General features: G+C 34.6%; 1 protein-coding gene across 1 annotated transcript in view; it reads left to right on the top strand.

The window, feature by feature from the left end:
• LOC108685200 (protein I'm not dead yet-like) overlaps positions 1–17,045 on the top strand; it is a 72,084-nt gene that overhangs the window by 13,227 nt on the left and 41,812 nt on the right. The window contains exons 4-6 of the mRNA XM_018189891.1: positions 11,298–11,440; positions 11,529–11,623; positions 12,513–12,796. Of these exons, the coding sequence (XP_018045380.1) occupies positions 11,298–11,440; positions 11,529–11,623; positions 12,513–12,796 (522 nt within the window). The remainder of the gene's footprint in view (positions 1–11,297; positions 11,441–11,528; positions 11,624–12,512; positions 12,797–17,045) is intronic.

Genomic DNA, 17,045 nt, shown 5'->3' with positions numbered 1-17,045 from the left:
TCGCCTGTGATTGTTTCAGTCAGTTTTAACAGTTCATAATACACTACGCCGAGCTGGTCCCACCAAATACAGAGCATGACCTTGAACGTCAAAATCACCGTTCTTGAAACGTTGAAACCACTCACGACACGTTCTTTCATTAATAGCGGCCTCACCATAGTATTGAGAGCATTCGATAAGCCTCAGCCGCAGATTTCTTCATATTGAAGCAAAAAATTAAAATCTCCCGCAAATGACGAGAATTTGGCTCGTAAACTGACATTTTCAATCGAGAATAACTTTATGCAGACACAAATCGACTAATGTTTCTATGGGGTTATGTTGACAGATGCCCAAGTTTATTATATGACGTCTATGATCTATTTATTTCGACCACCACTTACCGCTAAAGCCATCTATAGGAAAACGGCGGAAACAAAGTTGTATACCTAATATTACTGATTTTTTATACATACTAAAAATTAAAGCTAACAGCTGACAACCGACGAGCTGTCCACTGAAGTTGTCGCTATCGCGTATAACATTAGACGCGATATTCAAGAATCGCGTATCAACAATATCGACGAGTCGGGTTAATCGTTCAAATGTTATATCGATATATCCATCAAACTCGAACATACAGCGTACGTCGCACGTTTCGGTCATGCATACGGACGAAGAATCGAGACGTACGAGCGCAACATCGTTCAGCGTGCAAACTCTGACTGTTAATAGTCCAACGCTTATGAAATTGTCTTTGTATTCATTTCGAAGCATTTTGTAAATATTCCATCGCTGCTCAGAGACCCTTCCACATTTCGAGAGATAGCGACAATTCGTGTCCGCGATAATCTCCCAGGGCGATCTTGACATAACTAGAAGGATCAGTAGATTCCAATTTCCAAAAATTATATATATATGTATATATATTATAAAGGAAGGAAGAAAGAAATACGTAATAAATACGTTAATGTAAGTTCATTTTAAAAAAATTTTGCAACCACCAGTTATATATTTTCAATACATTTTGTACGCGCAATTCTTAACATGTCCACTTCGCATAATATTAGTAATATCTAAATTAGATAAAAATTCCATGTCTTCGTAAACTACGAAGTCTCGATGTACATGCGTTCTCACTCATCATCCAGAAGAAAGTTCCACAGCTATGTTCGTTTCTCGCGTCTCTTGACATATATAATAGCATCATCTTCAAATATAGCTGCCGTAGTCAGGCTTTTCGCCTCGCTGTACGGAATCCTCCCGTCTTCCCATCGCAATTTTAGTTGATAAGCAATTAACCAGGAAGCGCAAGACCTGTCGAAACTTCTCAAAAATTTCCATGACCACGGGACTCGTAAAAATGTAATGCGTATTTCCTGTTTCAACACCGCCACTTTCTTCGTGATAAAATTTTTCTTAATGATGAATCCTTGCAGATCCACAAACGTATGACAATTTTTTGAGACTGCACCTCACTCCAATTTTTTTATCTTTTTACCAGGTATGTAAATATGAAATCGGAATTTATCAATAGATGGCCATAGCTGTCAATGTAGTTGCCATCAGACAGCGCCATTTCCTTGTTCTGACATCTGATAAATTTTCAACTCACAACAATATAAGTTTCATACAGCAGTATAGTTTGTAATAGCGTTGAACATGTCGAATTTTGTGCCTGGAAACTACGATTTGCGGACAGCATTAATTTTCTATTATCATTTGAAGAAAACTGCTGCAGAATGCATCGAATGCTTGTCGAAGCTTACGGTGAGCATGCTCTTGGTAAATCACAGTGTTTCGAGTGGTTTAAAAAATTCAAAAGTGGCGATTTTGACATGAGAAACGAAGAACGTGAAAAATCACCGAAAAAATTTGAAGACAGCGAATTGCAAGCATTGTTGGATGAAGATGACGCTCAAACTCATCAACAACTCGTGGATCAATTGCATGACACGAGAAGCCGTCTCCATACGTTTGAAATCCATGGGAAAGATCCAGAAGATGGGAAAATGGGTTCCACATGAACTCAATGAAAGACAGCAGGAAAACCGAAAAATCACTTGCGAAATGCTCGTCAGGTGCAAAAGAAAGTCATTTCTCCATCGAATTGTGACTGGCGATGAAAAATGGATATATTTTGAAAATCCTAAACGTAAAAGATCATGGGTAACTCCAGGCGAATCATCGACATCGACTGTAAGGCCAAATCGCTATGGACGGAAGACAATGGTCTGTTTGGTGGGATTAGGTGTGATCTATTATGAGCTGCGAAACCGTTAATACGCTATCGACAACAAATGATCAATTTGAATCAAGCTTTGTGTGAAAAACGACCGGAATATCAAAAAAAGCAACACAAAGTGATTTTGCTTCATAATAATGCACCATCACACACAGCAAAACTGGTCAAGGAAACGATTGAGGCATTTGGTTGGGAAATACTTTCGCATGCGGCTTACTCACCAGACTTGGCTCCGTCCGATTATCACTTATTTGCATCGATGGAACACGCACTTGCTCAGCAGCGCTTCACTTCTTACGAAAATGACTAGATGACTGGTTTGGCTCGAAAGAGCAACATTTTTTGGCGTGGCATCCACAAATTGTCAAACAGGTAGAAAAAATGTATAGCTACCGATGGGCAATACTTCGAATAAAATATTTTTTATCATTTTCATGCAATAAACGTGTATTTTCTATTAAAAAATTCCGATTTCATATTTACATACCTGGTATTAGTGGCGGCCTTGTAAAGAATGCGTTATCTCTCTGCGAGCGCTTCGCTCCGTACGAGAATCTCACGCTCGCGTTATTGCTGTTGCTGTCGCAATCTGACGGTGGTTTCCTCTCTCTGAAAATTACGGATCGAACGATACGCGTCGTCGTCTATTCTGGTCGACGACGCATATCGTTAGTGCTCCGTTCGAGAAACGTTCCGCATTACGTGATTTTTATCCTCGCCATAACCGTCCTGCCGAGTCGACTATTCGACATTTGGTAGCCAAATTCGAGTCAACCGGTTCGATAAATAATCATCCAACATCAGTATATCGCCGAAATGCAAGGTCTGCTGAAAACATCGCGGCTGTGTGTAAGAGTGTACGGGAAAACTCGAGACGGTCAATTTCTCGTCGTTCACAAGAACTTGGCCTTTCTGCGACTTCAACTTGGCGAAGTTTGCGTCGGGACTTGGATCTGCACCCTTATAAAATTCAACTGACCCAGGAACTTAAAGTAAACGACCATAGACAATAGCCGTGTGTTTGTTGATTGGGTTTTGAAGCAATTGGAAGTTAATCCAAATTTCGCCAAACAAATTATCTTTAGCGATGAGGTCCATTTTTGGATGAATGGATATGTGAACAAATTATCGAATTTGGGATGACCAATCCATGCGAGATACACCAGCTCCAAATGCATCCCGAGAAAGTCTGTTTAGTGTGGATTTTGATTTGGCGGAATCATCGGTCCTTCTTCCAAAACGAAGCGGGCGTTGCCATAACCGTCAACGGCGAGCGCTACAGATCGATGATAAGCAACTTCTTGTGGCCTAAAATGGATGATATGGATACCGATAACATGTGGTTCCAACAAGATGGCGCTACGGGCGCCACATGCTATGGACATCCTGCACGAGCGATTTGAGAGTTATCTCGCGCGGCGGCGACGTGAACTGGCCACCGAGATCGTGCGATTTAACGCCTTTAGACTTCTTCCTTTTACTATTTTAAATCGGGCTATTTTAAATCGCAGGTCTATACGAATAAACTGCAAACAATTGATGCTCTCAAAGTCAATATAACAAATGCCATCCAACAAATTCAGCCAGATTTATGCGAGAAAGTCATTGAAAATTGGGCCGTCCGAATATATGTCACCAAGTCGCGGCGGACATTTGACCGACGTTATATTCCATACTTAATGCCATAAAATATTCTTTCAAATAAAAAAAAATTGAGTGGATATCTCACACACAACTTGTTTTATTTACATTTAAAAATTGAGCGTCCTTATTGAAAGACCCTATATATAATACATACTAACATTGCAAAAACTTTATAAATTAATTTTGATTTTGTATGTAAAAAAATATTGTCCTTATTTCGTAGAACATGGATAGTCACGTGCAATTAATAAATTTCAAAAATTCGATCAGAGTGAAAACACAAATGTGGACTCATGCTATGGTGTATATATTAGGTGTACAACTTTGCTTCCGCCGTTTTTTTTCTGAAATTCGAGACTTTATTGTAAAAAACTAGTTATACATTTATGATTCAAAGTATTGTCCATCGCTGGCCACTACTTTCTCCCATCTTTCGGGCAGCGTACGAATCCCGCGTCGAAAAAACTGGTCATCTTTTGAGGCTATCCACGAATCGATCCAATTTTTTACTTCATAAGACCGGAAGTGCTGGTCAGCCAGGCCGTGTGCCATTGATCGAAACAAGTGATAGTCAGAGGGAGCAACGTCTGGAGAATATGGCGGGTGGGATAGGACTTCCCATTTCAACGTTTCCAAGTATATGTCTTGACCACTTTCGCAACATGGGATCGAGCATTGTCATGCTGCAAAATCACTTTATTGTGTCTCTCGTTGTATTGCGGCCGTTTGTCTTTCAATGCTCGAAATGCATCAATTGCATTCGATACCGATCGCCTGTGATTGTTTCAGTCAGTTTTAACAGTTCATAATACACTACGCCGAGCTGGTCCCACCAAATACAGAGCATGACCTTGGATGTCAAAATCATCGTTCTTGAAGCGTTGAAACCACTCACGACACGTTCTTTCACTAATAGCGGCCTCACCATAAGTATTTGAGAGCATTCGATGAGCCTCAGCCGCAGATTTCTTCATATTGAAGCAAAAAATTAAAATCTCCCGCAAATGACGAGAATTTGGCTCGTAAACTGACATTTTCGATCGAGAATAATTTTATAATGCAGACACAAATCAACTAATGTTTCTATGGAGTTATGTTGATAGATGCCCAAGTTTATTATATGACGTCTATGATCTATTTATTTCGACCATCACTTACCGCTAAAGCCATCTATAGGAAAACGGAGGAAGCAAAGTTGTACACCTAATATGTTGCCCATCTATTTCCATAAGTGGAAGATAGACTAGCAAAAGCTCATGGAGATAGACTGTCTTTATAAATGACTTTATTGTAATTCAATTTTGGTATATAAAATTAAAAATAATTTTAAAAATTTTTGCAATTGCTAGTATGTTTACAAGTGAGTTAAAATATATTTCAGAAATAATACAATTGCTGTTTTATAAAATCTTGGGAATACAAATAAGTTTCCGCCGTTTGCAAAAGACGGCGCCACTAATAAACTATAGTTAAAATACTATAACTATAGTTAAAATTGTTTGTAAAACGACATATCATAAGATTGGACATCCGGCAACATCATAACCTTGAAATATTAGCGATTTTGTATCAGTGTCATTTTTTTTTGTACGAAAATGTCGAGCCGAATAAACATCATTTGCGGGAACTTTTGATTTACTTCTTTAATTCGAAGAAATCAGCTAAGGCTCATAGATTGCTTGTAGAAGCATATGATGATGCTGCCTTAAGTGAGAGAAATTGTCGTGAGTGGTTTCAAAAGTTTAAGAACGGTGATTTGACGTCGAAGATAAAGAAATGTAGCGGAAGGCCGAAAGTGTACGAAGACGCGGAATTGGAAGCCTTATTGGATGAAGATTCGTGCCAAACGCAAAAAGAACTTGCACTTACATTATAGTGACTCAACAAACCATTTCATATCATTTGAAATCATTGGGAATGATTCAAAAGCAAAGGAATTGGGTTCCATATGAACTGAAGCCGAGAAATGTTGAACGTCGATTTTTCACATGTGAAATGCTGCTTGCCAGGCATAAACGAAAGGGTTTTTGCATCGTATAGTCACTGGTGATGAAAAATGGATCCATTACGATAATCCCCCCCGATAAAAAAGAAGAGAAAATCATGGGGATCACCTGGCCATGCTTCAACATTGACAGCCAAGCCGAATATTCATGGAAAAAGACTCATGTTGTGTATTTGGTGGGATCAGCTTGGTGTCGTGTATTATGAGTTGCTCAAACCGAACAAGACCATTACTGGGGCTCTCTACACAATTGATGAAATTGAGCCGAACACTCAAGGAAAAACGCGCCCACTACTATTCCAGGCATGACAAAATTATTCTCCTGCATGATAATGCTCGACCACATGTTGTGGCGCCAGTCAAAAGATACTACTTAGAAACACTCAAATGGGAAGTTCTACCCCACCCGCCGTATTCTCCGGACATTGCTCCTTCCGACTACCACTTGTTCCGATCGATGACGGATGGCCTGTCTGAGCAGCACTTCACATCATATGAAAATATCAAAAATTGTATCGATGATTGGATAACCTCAAAAGATGAAGCGTTCTTCCGCGGTATCCACATGTTAGAAAGAAAAAATAACTAGCGATGATTACTTTGAATAAAACATTATGTACCGTTCTTTCACAATAAATGCTTAATTTTTGATAAAAAACGGCGGAAATTTATTTGTACTATCAATAATTTTTTATGCAATTATTCAATGAAATTTATGCGAGTGTCCGAACTTCCAGCGGTAGTGTAGAAAAATACAGAGAAATATCATTCTAGTGCTAAGAGAGAATGCAATTTTTATTCTTCTTCTTTTGAGTAACGATTATGATGATGATTATTATGATGACAAAGAATATTTCTTGATAATATAATTTTAAAATACTCTTATTATTTACTTGAAACATGTAATACTTATGTTATATTTTTCTGTATGTGCACATTTTAAAACGAATTAAAAATTAAACAGAGTTTTCGAAGAATTTTTTTATCTTTTTTGCAATCGAGATATTATTTCTAATGCGTCGAATATTTGTCGTCTATATTGGCGCGCGGAAAGTGAGGCAAGCACCCCGTACATCGTCGCGAGCCTCTAAGCTTGAACGGCACGGCGCGCCTGCTAAGCCATCCCCACTCTTCGCGGCCCGCGCGATCGGTGGAACATACATCCGGCAATATCAGTAGAATTTATGTCAGGTTAACCTTATATGTTACCAGGACCTGATTTGATTGACGTATGGTAATCCTAAATAAGATACACCTAAGAAAATCCTCGTCAGTATAATTGATCTTTGTATGGTTTGTATGTTATAAAGACTTAGTTTGGTCCTAAGATAATGCTAATAAAGTATATTTAAGAAAATTCTCGTTAGGTTTGAGTATGGTTGATCTCGTTTCTAGTACGCAATCACGCCACCAGATGGACGGGTTACTCGTAAGAAGAAAATGTCTACAGTTCTTTATGAAGGCGAATGCAATTCAATTTGGATAATCTCTTAGAGATTATAAAATTCTTTTAGAGTGCCTTCTGGATCTCTGAAATATACGTTTTTTGCTTCTTTTGGAATATGATACTAAATTAAATAGCATTTACAATTCCCAACTTAGAAATTTATCCAGTGATTTTAGATCCTAGCTAGATTGACCTTATTTCGTCCTGATGAAAATCTGATAAGAACTTTATCCTGATAAGGAATTTATTAGATCTGATGAGGCTATCCGGATGAGGATTTGACTACTGTGTGCGTTACTGATCAAGCCTCGATGAACTTATCTTATCAGGGCCTAATAACGAATATAATAAGATCAACCTGATTAGGATCTGATTCTAATCCTTGGATAAATTTCTAGTCGGATAGTAGATCGGGCGGACACGCGTATTCGACGGCTATCTTTGAACATTAATATCTCATTAACTATTGTGCAAACTGCAAAATGGTAGAAAATTTTTCGACTCAGTTTAGTCCGCTCTATCTGCTCAGGATGGGTGGTGCCAAAATTTGGTGCCACTTTGTGTGTGTTTTAAATTTTTTGTTGTAGACTGTAATGTCCGGCTCTAATTTTCTCAAAATAAGATGCCAGCCGTAATTATAGAAACGCCGACAGCGCTGAAACGAAGTTAAGCGCTACGCTCATGTGCTCAGCGCATGGACAATAAACATTATTTCTTTGCGTTTATATTAAAATAATAAACACAGGATACATTATCCAATTATATAAACCATCCAATTTTTAATCAGTCATACGGCAGCACAGACGGTCAGTTTTTATAGACAATCTTGTTAATAATTTAATACGAAAACATCATTAAAAACTTGTAAGGTTAATCATCCAAGAGCAGGACTCTTAAACAAAAAATTTGCGTCACAATAAATGCATAACGATTAATGAAAAACAATCGCGAAATTACGAGAACAGCTGAGTGATTTTCCGCGCTATTGAATACGCAGAGACGCATGCGCAAAAATTTGCAATGCGCAGGTGCATGAATAGATGGAACAAAACTATGGGCGCTCAAATATAAAATCGTGCATGGAGACCCATGCATCGTCGATAAATTTCTGCATCCGGATCTACCAAAAATTGATATTGGTTGGAAAGTATAAGGAAAATCACAAAATCGGCATGATACACAAACATCCCTCTTATTGTAAGATGCTCCTCTTGTATCCATATATAAAGCAGCAAGATCCACGCACTGCTCATTTTCGTTGTATAGCATATCAGATTGTATCCAATATAGATACTTTGTAAAGGTAGCTTAAATTCACTAAGATTTAGAAATATTCGGCGCCAGACTTGACGACAAACCGAGTGACATATATTTTCGCGCTCAAATTGTATCTCGCGGCTAAGTCCGAAGAATAAATTGAACTTAGAAATTGTGACGCTCTGCTAAGCGAATTATTATTTGTAAAATTTGTTTTGTTTTTGTTTTGCCTTCGTTTTATTTTTGTTTTGATCTTGTTTTGATTTTGTTTTTGTCTAGTCTCTTATATTTAATTCCATTGTAATTTAATAAGTACGTTATAGACTCTATAACTTCTAACGAGTCTCTAATATAGAAACTCCTTTTTCGATTCAGAGTGCCTTAGCAGGGTCGCGTTCAGAATCTATCCCAGCCCTTAACTGCACTTCGCGATCAACAACTATGTTGAGTGCATCCTCCCCCTCATCGCTGAGCGTTACTCTCGGTTGCGCTCAGCACCCTCCAAATGGATCCCCGCCACTTTCATCTGAGGCCGGGTGTTCCTTACACCGCTTCTTTTTTCTCCCGTATTTCCTTCGCTAGTTAATCTACTATTGGGAGTACAAATTAGTTCGATCCGTTTTTTTGTGCATATATATCAAAACAAAATGAATGAACAGATCAATTAAAGTATTGTCTATCGCTGCCTACTACTTTTTCCCATCTCAATTTTCGAATTTCATCTCGAAAAAATGACTCATCTTTGGAGGCGATCCAATTTTCGATTTCTGCGAAAGAAGTGAACCGGGGACTTGCTGCATCCTTCGGAACAACCAATAATCAGAAAGAGCAATGTCCGGAGAATACGGCGGGTGCGGTAAAACGTTTCATTTGAGCATTTCCAAATATTTTTTTACGACTTTAGCTACATGAGGCCGAACGTTGTCATGAAAAAGAATACTTTATCATGCTCTTTATACTTTATCTTTGCTCGTATTCCGGCCATTTTTCTCGCAATGCACGGCTCAAACGAATCAATTTAGCCGATACCGATCGCCCATAATGGAATCGCCAGATTTCAGCAGCTCATAGTAAACAAGACCCTTTTGGTCCTACCAGATACAGAGCATGACCTTCAAACTATGAATGTTCGGCTGTGTTGATGTTGAGGTCAATGGCAACGATTGACCGGGTTTAGCGTAGTATTTTTTCTTCTTGAGGTTGTCATAGAATATCCACTTTTCATCTCCAGTCACAATCCGATGCAAAAAAATCTTTTCTCTGTTGTCTTTGAATCAGCTGTTCGCAAGTGAAAAATCGCCTTTCAATGTCTCTCGGTTTCAGTTCATAAGGCACTCAATTTCCTTGTTTTTGAATCATTCCTATGGCTCTCAATCGTAGAAAGCTTGTTGAGTTACCCTTAATGATTCTGCAAGCTCCTCTTGCGTTTAACTCTGATCTTCTTCGAGTAATGCCTCTAATTCTTTGTCTTCGAATTTTTTTGGCTGTCCAGAGCGAGGCTTGTCTTCAACGCTGAAATTTCCATCCTCCAAACCATTCCTTACATAATAATCAGTTGGTGCAGTGTCACCATAAACTTCGACAAGCATTGGCTTCAGTCGCACTTTTCTTCCAATTAAAGCAAAAAATCAAAACCTCCAGCAAATGCTGCTTGGTTAACACAAAATTCGATATTTCAAACACAGTAAAAATCAAGGTTTTTGTATGAAACTCAAAGCGATATAAACTGAATATTATTAGCAGATGTTTAACCTCTCTGAAACCGCCAAAATCAGCTGCCGCTATGAACTATTCACAACTGCAGCTATTGTATATATTTTACACTTTATGTAGATATATTTATTTTGTACATATTCTTAAGTGATTTCACTAGTGAAATGGAAATAATGCATTTTATCCATTCTATTTCGTTTTCTTAGCTATGTACAAAAAATTTTTTTAATCCATATATTTCAAAAAATTATAAGAGTTGATTATAAAATTTGAAAAATTTTGTCGCGCGGCGGCAACAAATGTTTCAACGAACACTATAATTCCTAATAGCTATCACACACTGGACATGAAAACACTTGTTACGCGGTAAAATGCGACGCAATAAATTTACAGCTCCTAACATGTTCATTAGTACCGCGCATTTTATTGCGCGACAAGCGTTTCTACGTCCAGTGTGTCGAAGCCATAAATTAACGGAAATAATTAACGATCATATAATATGCAATTGAAGCATGTTCCCACATGTGAGCAGTTCATTATTCAAAAGCCGAAATATTTTTAAATGTTTCTGTAATAATGCTGCAAGATTCTCAAATCTTGCGCCATAATATGTATTATATATTACAATTTCTAATATTTACAATATTGCAACGATATTACAGCGCAATCTACAATATTGCAACATTTCTGCAATATTACTGCAAGTTTCTGTGCTGTATCGAAAATATCTTATTGATTAATTTTAAAATATTATCACATTTTTCAACTTAATAAATAATATTTTTTAATCGAATGTGTTTTACGAAAAAATATGTTTAATCAATGTTATTATAAAATCAATGTATTATAAAATAAAAATTTCAACGTATAATTCATAAATAATAAGCGATTACAAAAAAATTATGACGCCTATTAAGCTTGTGTATTTTTTGTATAATAACGAAATACTGAATTAATAAAATAACAAAAATAATGAATTCTTCTTTAACGAATGATAATCTTTCTAGGTTATACAACAGAGGTACAAGAATTTGGGTCCTATAACTTTTCATGAAACTTCAATAGCCACTTTATTCTTCACGTGCGTATTTCTTTGGATATTTCGCAAACCTGGTTTCGTCGTTGGATGGTCGGAAGTGATTACTGATATGTTAGTACATATATTTTAAAATTATAAAATATATTATTATGTGTACATGAGTGCTATGCAAGTATTCTAAAAATTAATAAATGTACAGAGATGTTAGAGATTCAGTGCCCGTGATATTCGTCGCCATCCTGATGTTTTTCATCCCAAAGGATCCTAGCTTCATATATTCTTTTAGTCAATATCGTAAGGAATGATAAAAATTTTGTTCAAAACCTCAAAACGCTGATAATAATAATTCTAAGTATTATCAAGTCATAATTACTAACATAGAAAATTATTTGTTTTAATGAAATAAACTCAAAAATAAAATTTGTGTAATAAAAGTAAAAGCTTTATTAAAATTTTTATTTTCATTTTATTTATATATCTCCTCGTAGAATATAGAAACTGAGTATTGCATTGTAATAATTGCAGAGACTTTGCAAAGATTTTTTTGCAATATTACTTTAATAATGTTGCATTAATCTCAAATATATTATGAAAAGTAATGTTCTATCGCTCACCCGCGAATAATACGCAACGTCACTATTAAATAGACTCGGGAGAATTCTAGTTCTCGAAAATAAAGGAATTATACAGGATAAAATAGAAAGCACAACCTATGAGATTTTTCTCTTACATTCTAACAAAATTCCTTAATAGAATGCCAAAATTAAAGGTTAAAAGTAAATGAGATGTATTTTAACAATACAATCTTTAGTTCTTTTATGTAAAAATTAATCTAGAAGTATACGTATGATAATCTCGAAAGTTATACAGTGGCAAAACGTCTTAATATAAAATGGCATTTAAAAATTGTCAGAAATATCAAAACGTATAATATAGCTGGAATATTTTTTACTACAATATTTTTAAAAGCGAATATTTTATCACTACTGCAATGAGCAATACTGCAACAATCTGTAACTTCACAACGTTTTTACAATGTTGCAATCTTATAACGAAATATTTCTACAAACTGTCTCTGCAAACTGTCTATAGCATATAGATCAAAGAATGGAATCACAAATTTTTCTTAGGATATTGTTTGCATTTGCATCTATGATTATGTTCAAAATTACAAAATTCGCAGCTGCTAAAAGGCCAAAAAGATCTTCAGAAGGTTTGATTACGTGGAAGGTAATCGAGAGTAAAATGCCATGGAGTCTAATGTTCCTGTTGGGTGGCGGTTTCGCAATCTCAAGAGGAAGTGTAGCATCAAGTATGGCAAGACGAGTCGGTGAAGCTCTAGTACCACTCCGTTTTTTACCACCCATTATAATACTTGCTGTTGTGTGCTTCTTCGAAGGCCTTGTGACAGAGTTTACCTCAAATGTGGGAGTGGCGAATATCACTTTACCAGTGATAGCGCAGATGGTAAATTATTCGTATATTTAGAAAAAATATGAAGTGCCTTACATCTAATAAGCACACTTAAATAATTAAAAACAGAAGGTTTTTTTGAAAAATTAGTTCTAAACATAAATTATTTATTAAAAAAGTAAGAAAATTTAAATCGACACAGGATGATAAAGAAGTAAAACTTGAGTGTATTATTAGCAATAATTGAGAATTATAGACGTTTCAATCACAATTTAGATTATCTTCAGCGTAACAAAGAAATAGTAACAAAAAATATTGAGCATTAAATTAAATTTTAATATAATAGAAATATATAATAAATTTTAATATAATATTAGATGCTTGAATTAATTCTCGCTGTTTTTGCTACAAAATCTCTGTTTATTTTATCAAAAAGGTATACCTGATATTTTAATCACAATATTGTCCATCGAAATTTTTTTCGACCTACAACCTTTTCTCACTTTTCGGATAACAAATAGATTCAGCGGTAGAAAAATTCAAGTTCTTTTGAAGCGATCCAATCATCGAGCAATTTTTTGATATCTTCGAAATAACTGATGTACTGCTCAAAAAGATCATGCTGCATCGACCAAAACAAATGGTAATATGAAGGAGCAATGTCTGGTGAATAGGGCGGATAGGGTAAGACATCTCATCCAAGTGCCTTCAAAATTTCTTTCACTTGTTTTGCAACATGTAGTCTAGCGTTGTCATAAAAAAGAATAACTTTGTTATGTCTTTTGGCATATTGTGGGTGTTTTTCTTTGAGTGGTCGATTCAAATTGAATAATTAACGTCGGTAGTGTTCAATTGATAATTTGACTCGGTTGCAACAGCTCATAATACATTATATCGACTTGATCCTATCAAAGCACCTTCTTTCCATGAATATCCTGTTTTGATGTGATGATTCTTGCGCTTAGGATTGTCATAACGAATCCATTTTTTATTGCCAGTCACAATTCGATGCAAAAATGACTTCCGTTTTTGTCTTCGAAACAGCAATTCACAAATGGCTAAACGTTTTGTAATGTCTCTTTCTCTCAATTCATGTTGGACCCAGTTTCTTAACTTCTGGATCATTCCAATTGCTTTTAAAGCAAATTTATTAACGGTTAATTTATCGACATTTAATGTTTCCGACATGTTTCTTTGAGTGTCTGATATGAATTTTCTTAAAGTAATGCCTCCAATTCTCCATCTTCAAACTATTTCGGCTGACCAAATCGTTCTTTGTCATTTACATCAAAATCGTTGTTTTGGAATCTTCTAAACCAATCTCTGCAAGTTGTTTTAGATAGAGCATGTTTCCCCAAGCTTCCACTAGCAAATGATTGCTTTCAGCAGCAGATTTCTTAAGATTAAAACAGAAATGCTTCCCGCAAATGCTCTTTTTTTGGTACGAAACTCGACATTTTTAATACGATAAAAAATTGTGTTCTTTGCGTCCGATCAAATGTTACATACTAATTATTAAAGTCTATTGATAGTACTTTCATACATCAGCAATCACTTTCGGTTGAAATAGCACAAATAATGACCTCTCCCTGTTAATAGCGAGAATTAATTCAAAGCTAATATAAACGAAGCTTTTTGTGAACCCGAAAGTACAACCATAAAGTCAGAAATAATCATTCTTGAATAAATCTTCAAACGTGTATTATATTAAAATATGTATCAGAATACATATTTCGGTATTCAGATAAAACTAAAACATTAAATGCACAATAAAATATCTCAGTTTAATTTACAATTCATAAGCTATTCAAAAACTTAAATAATAAAAAATTTTTTAAACTTTTTTTTAATATTATGACATTTGAAATTTTTCTGTAATTGCTCAAAAATGAATACCTTCTTTACATTTTTAATTTTTGTTTATATAAAAAAAAGATTATTTTGAAAGTTCAACTTAATTGAAAAAAACTTGGATTACAAAGAAATTTATACTAAAATGGTGAAATATTCGATTAATAAATTAACTAATGGTGTTCGTGAATTGCTGCTAAGATGGAAGAATAACAATTTTATCAATTCATCAATTTAAAAAATTCTACTAATGAGAGTAATTTCGAGAGTGTATATTATACATAATACATTATATAGTTCATAAACAGAACTATCCATTAAGGATAATTGTAATATCGTTTATCGATAATATTTTCTATCTTTTGTCAACTTTTCTACATATCATTTCAAACAATATATCCAAATCGTTTAGTAGCACAGACAACAGTTTCCAATTAGTACTGAAAGGGACATTGTTCGAAACGATACAATTTTTTAATTTTGTTAGAACATTATTCCCTTATTCAAATATTCCTATTAATTTGAGAATATTGAAAATACATAAAATTTTTTCATGAATGTAGTAAACACAATGAAGAATTTATATCCGCTGTTCAATTAGCTTGATTCGACCTATTTTTCCTTCGATGGTAGTTTTAATTAGCAAAGTTTTGGTATTCCTATAGGATCCCTTCTCTCCCCGATTGTGGAGAATTTGACTAAGAGGGATTTAGAAGCTAAAATACTGGAGATCATTGATATGCAACTTCCATTTTATTATCGGTATGTTAACGACATAATAATGACAGATCCTAATAACTTACAAGGGATATTTCATAACTGTTTGGCATCGATTTGATTTTCCATGAAATATGTTGTTAAACACAAGTTTAAAAGATATGTATTTTTTATACATGCGCTAACTCATATTTAAGGGATGAAACACTCTTTAGAAGAAAAACTCTTTCGAGATGAATATCGTCGGTAGTATAAAAGATGGAAAAAAATTTTTTAACAAAAGTTATACGATTTAAGAATAGGTACTTTAAAGTTGTGAAAAAAAAAATTTTTTTTGTTTAACAATGTACCGCCACACACTACAGTTTTTCAAATTTTTCAAATATTTTCTACAAAATTAGAGATTATTTTTTTTCGAATTCAATCATGTATTAGAAGTGTGATTTAGCTTTGAAAGTTTTGTAGAAGCCATGGCATCTAATGTCAGTGTTGTCGTAAACATTCCAATCGCAACTATTGTTTCTTGTTATTGTTATTATTACTTCATGTTATTGTTACTTCATGATATTTAATAATTTACTAATAATAGACGCAAAAACATCGAATTTATACTATTTATAAAAAAATGAAGCTTTGTAAAGAGCATTTTCGATACATTGCTTTAATTTTTTAATCAAAAGAAAACGTGAAGCTGAAGATCATAGAATTCTAATATAACTTATATTGCTCTATCAATTAAGACATGTGAATGTTGATTCAGATGATTCAAAATTATCATTTCATTGTTAACCACAAGGATTCAAGACAACCAAAAAAGCTCAAAAATTTGCATTATTGATTTGCATTATTGAACGAAAATCCAATACAATCCACTTCAGAATTTGCAAGAAAATTAAATGTGTTGATCGTGTATTTACTAATCTAAATGATGAGCAAGATTCATAAAAAAAGAAAATGGGTTCCACATCAATTGTCAGAAAATGTCATTACGAACATTGTGAACATTCAATTTTCGCTCAATTCAAACAAAAAAAGAAAAGCTTTTTGTATCAAATTGTTACTGTGGATGAAAAATCTATTTCGATAATAACGAAAAAAATCATTGTTGAACTGGTTGATCCAAGCCAACCAATAAGATTTACTTCGAGGCGCAATATTCATTCAAAAGTATGTGTGTATTTAGTGGAACCAAAAAGGTGTTATATACTACGAACTTTTTTTAATCAGAAAGAAATTATCACCGCTGATCGCTATCAATAATATTTATTATATTTATTTACAATAATATTTATTTACAAATTGAAGCAAGTATTAGACTGAAAACAATCTCCAGTTGCAAGTAAACGACGCAAAATGATCCTTCTTCACGACAATTCTCGATCTCGTATTGCAATGAAGCAAATGTTATTAGAGCTGAAATAGGAAGTTTTACCGCATACCGTGTGTTCTCCAGACATTATTTCATCTGATTTTCACTTGTTGCGGTCAATGCAACATGTTCTGAAGGATACACACTTTCGAAGATTTGTGAAAATTTGTTCAAAATTGGATCAATTCCGAAGAATCTTTTTATTACTGTGAAATCCATCTTTTATTAGAAAAATGGAAAAAAGTTATACAAAACAAAGGAAAATATTGATCAAGATTATCGTTCATTATTTTAAATAAATCAGTTTTTGAGAAAAAGAATCCTCAAAATTAAATCGCATTCTTAATATTATTCGAATAAAATTAC

The sequence above is a fragment of the Atta colombica genome, unplaced genomic scaffold (genome assembly GCF_001594045.1).
Source record: "Atta colombica isolate Treedump-2 unplaced genomic scaffold, Acol1.0 scaffold147, whole genome shotgun sequence".
NCBI classification, from domain to species: Eukaryota; Metazoa; Arthropoda; class Insecta; order Hymenoptera; family Formicidae; genus Atta; species Atta colombica.
Note: the sequence above shows the minus strand (reverse complement) of the source record. Positions and strands in the feature narration are given on the sequence as shown.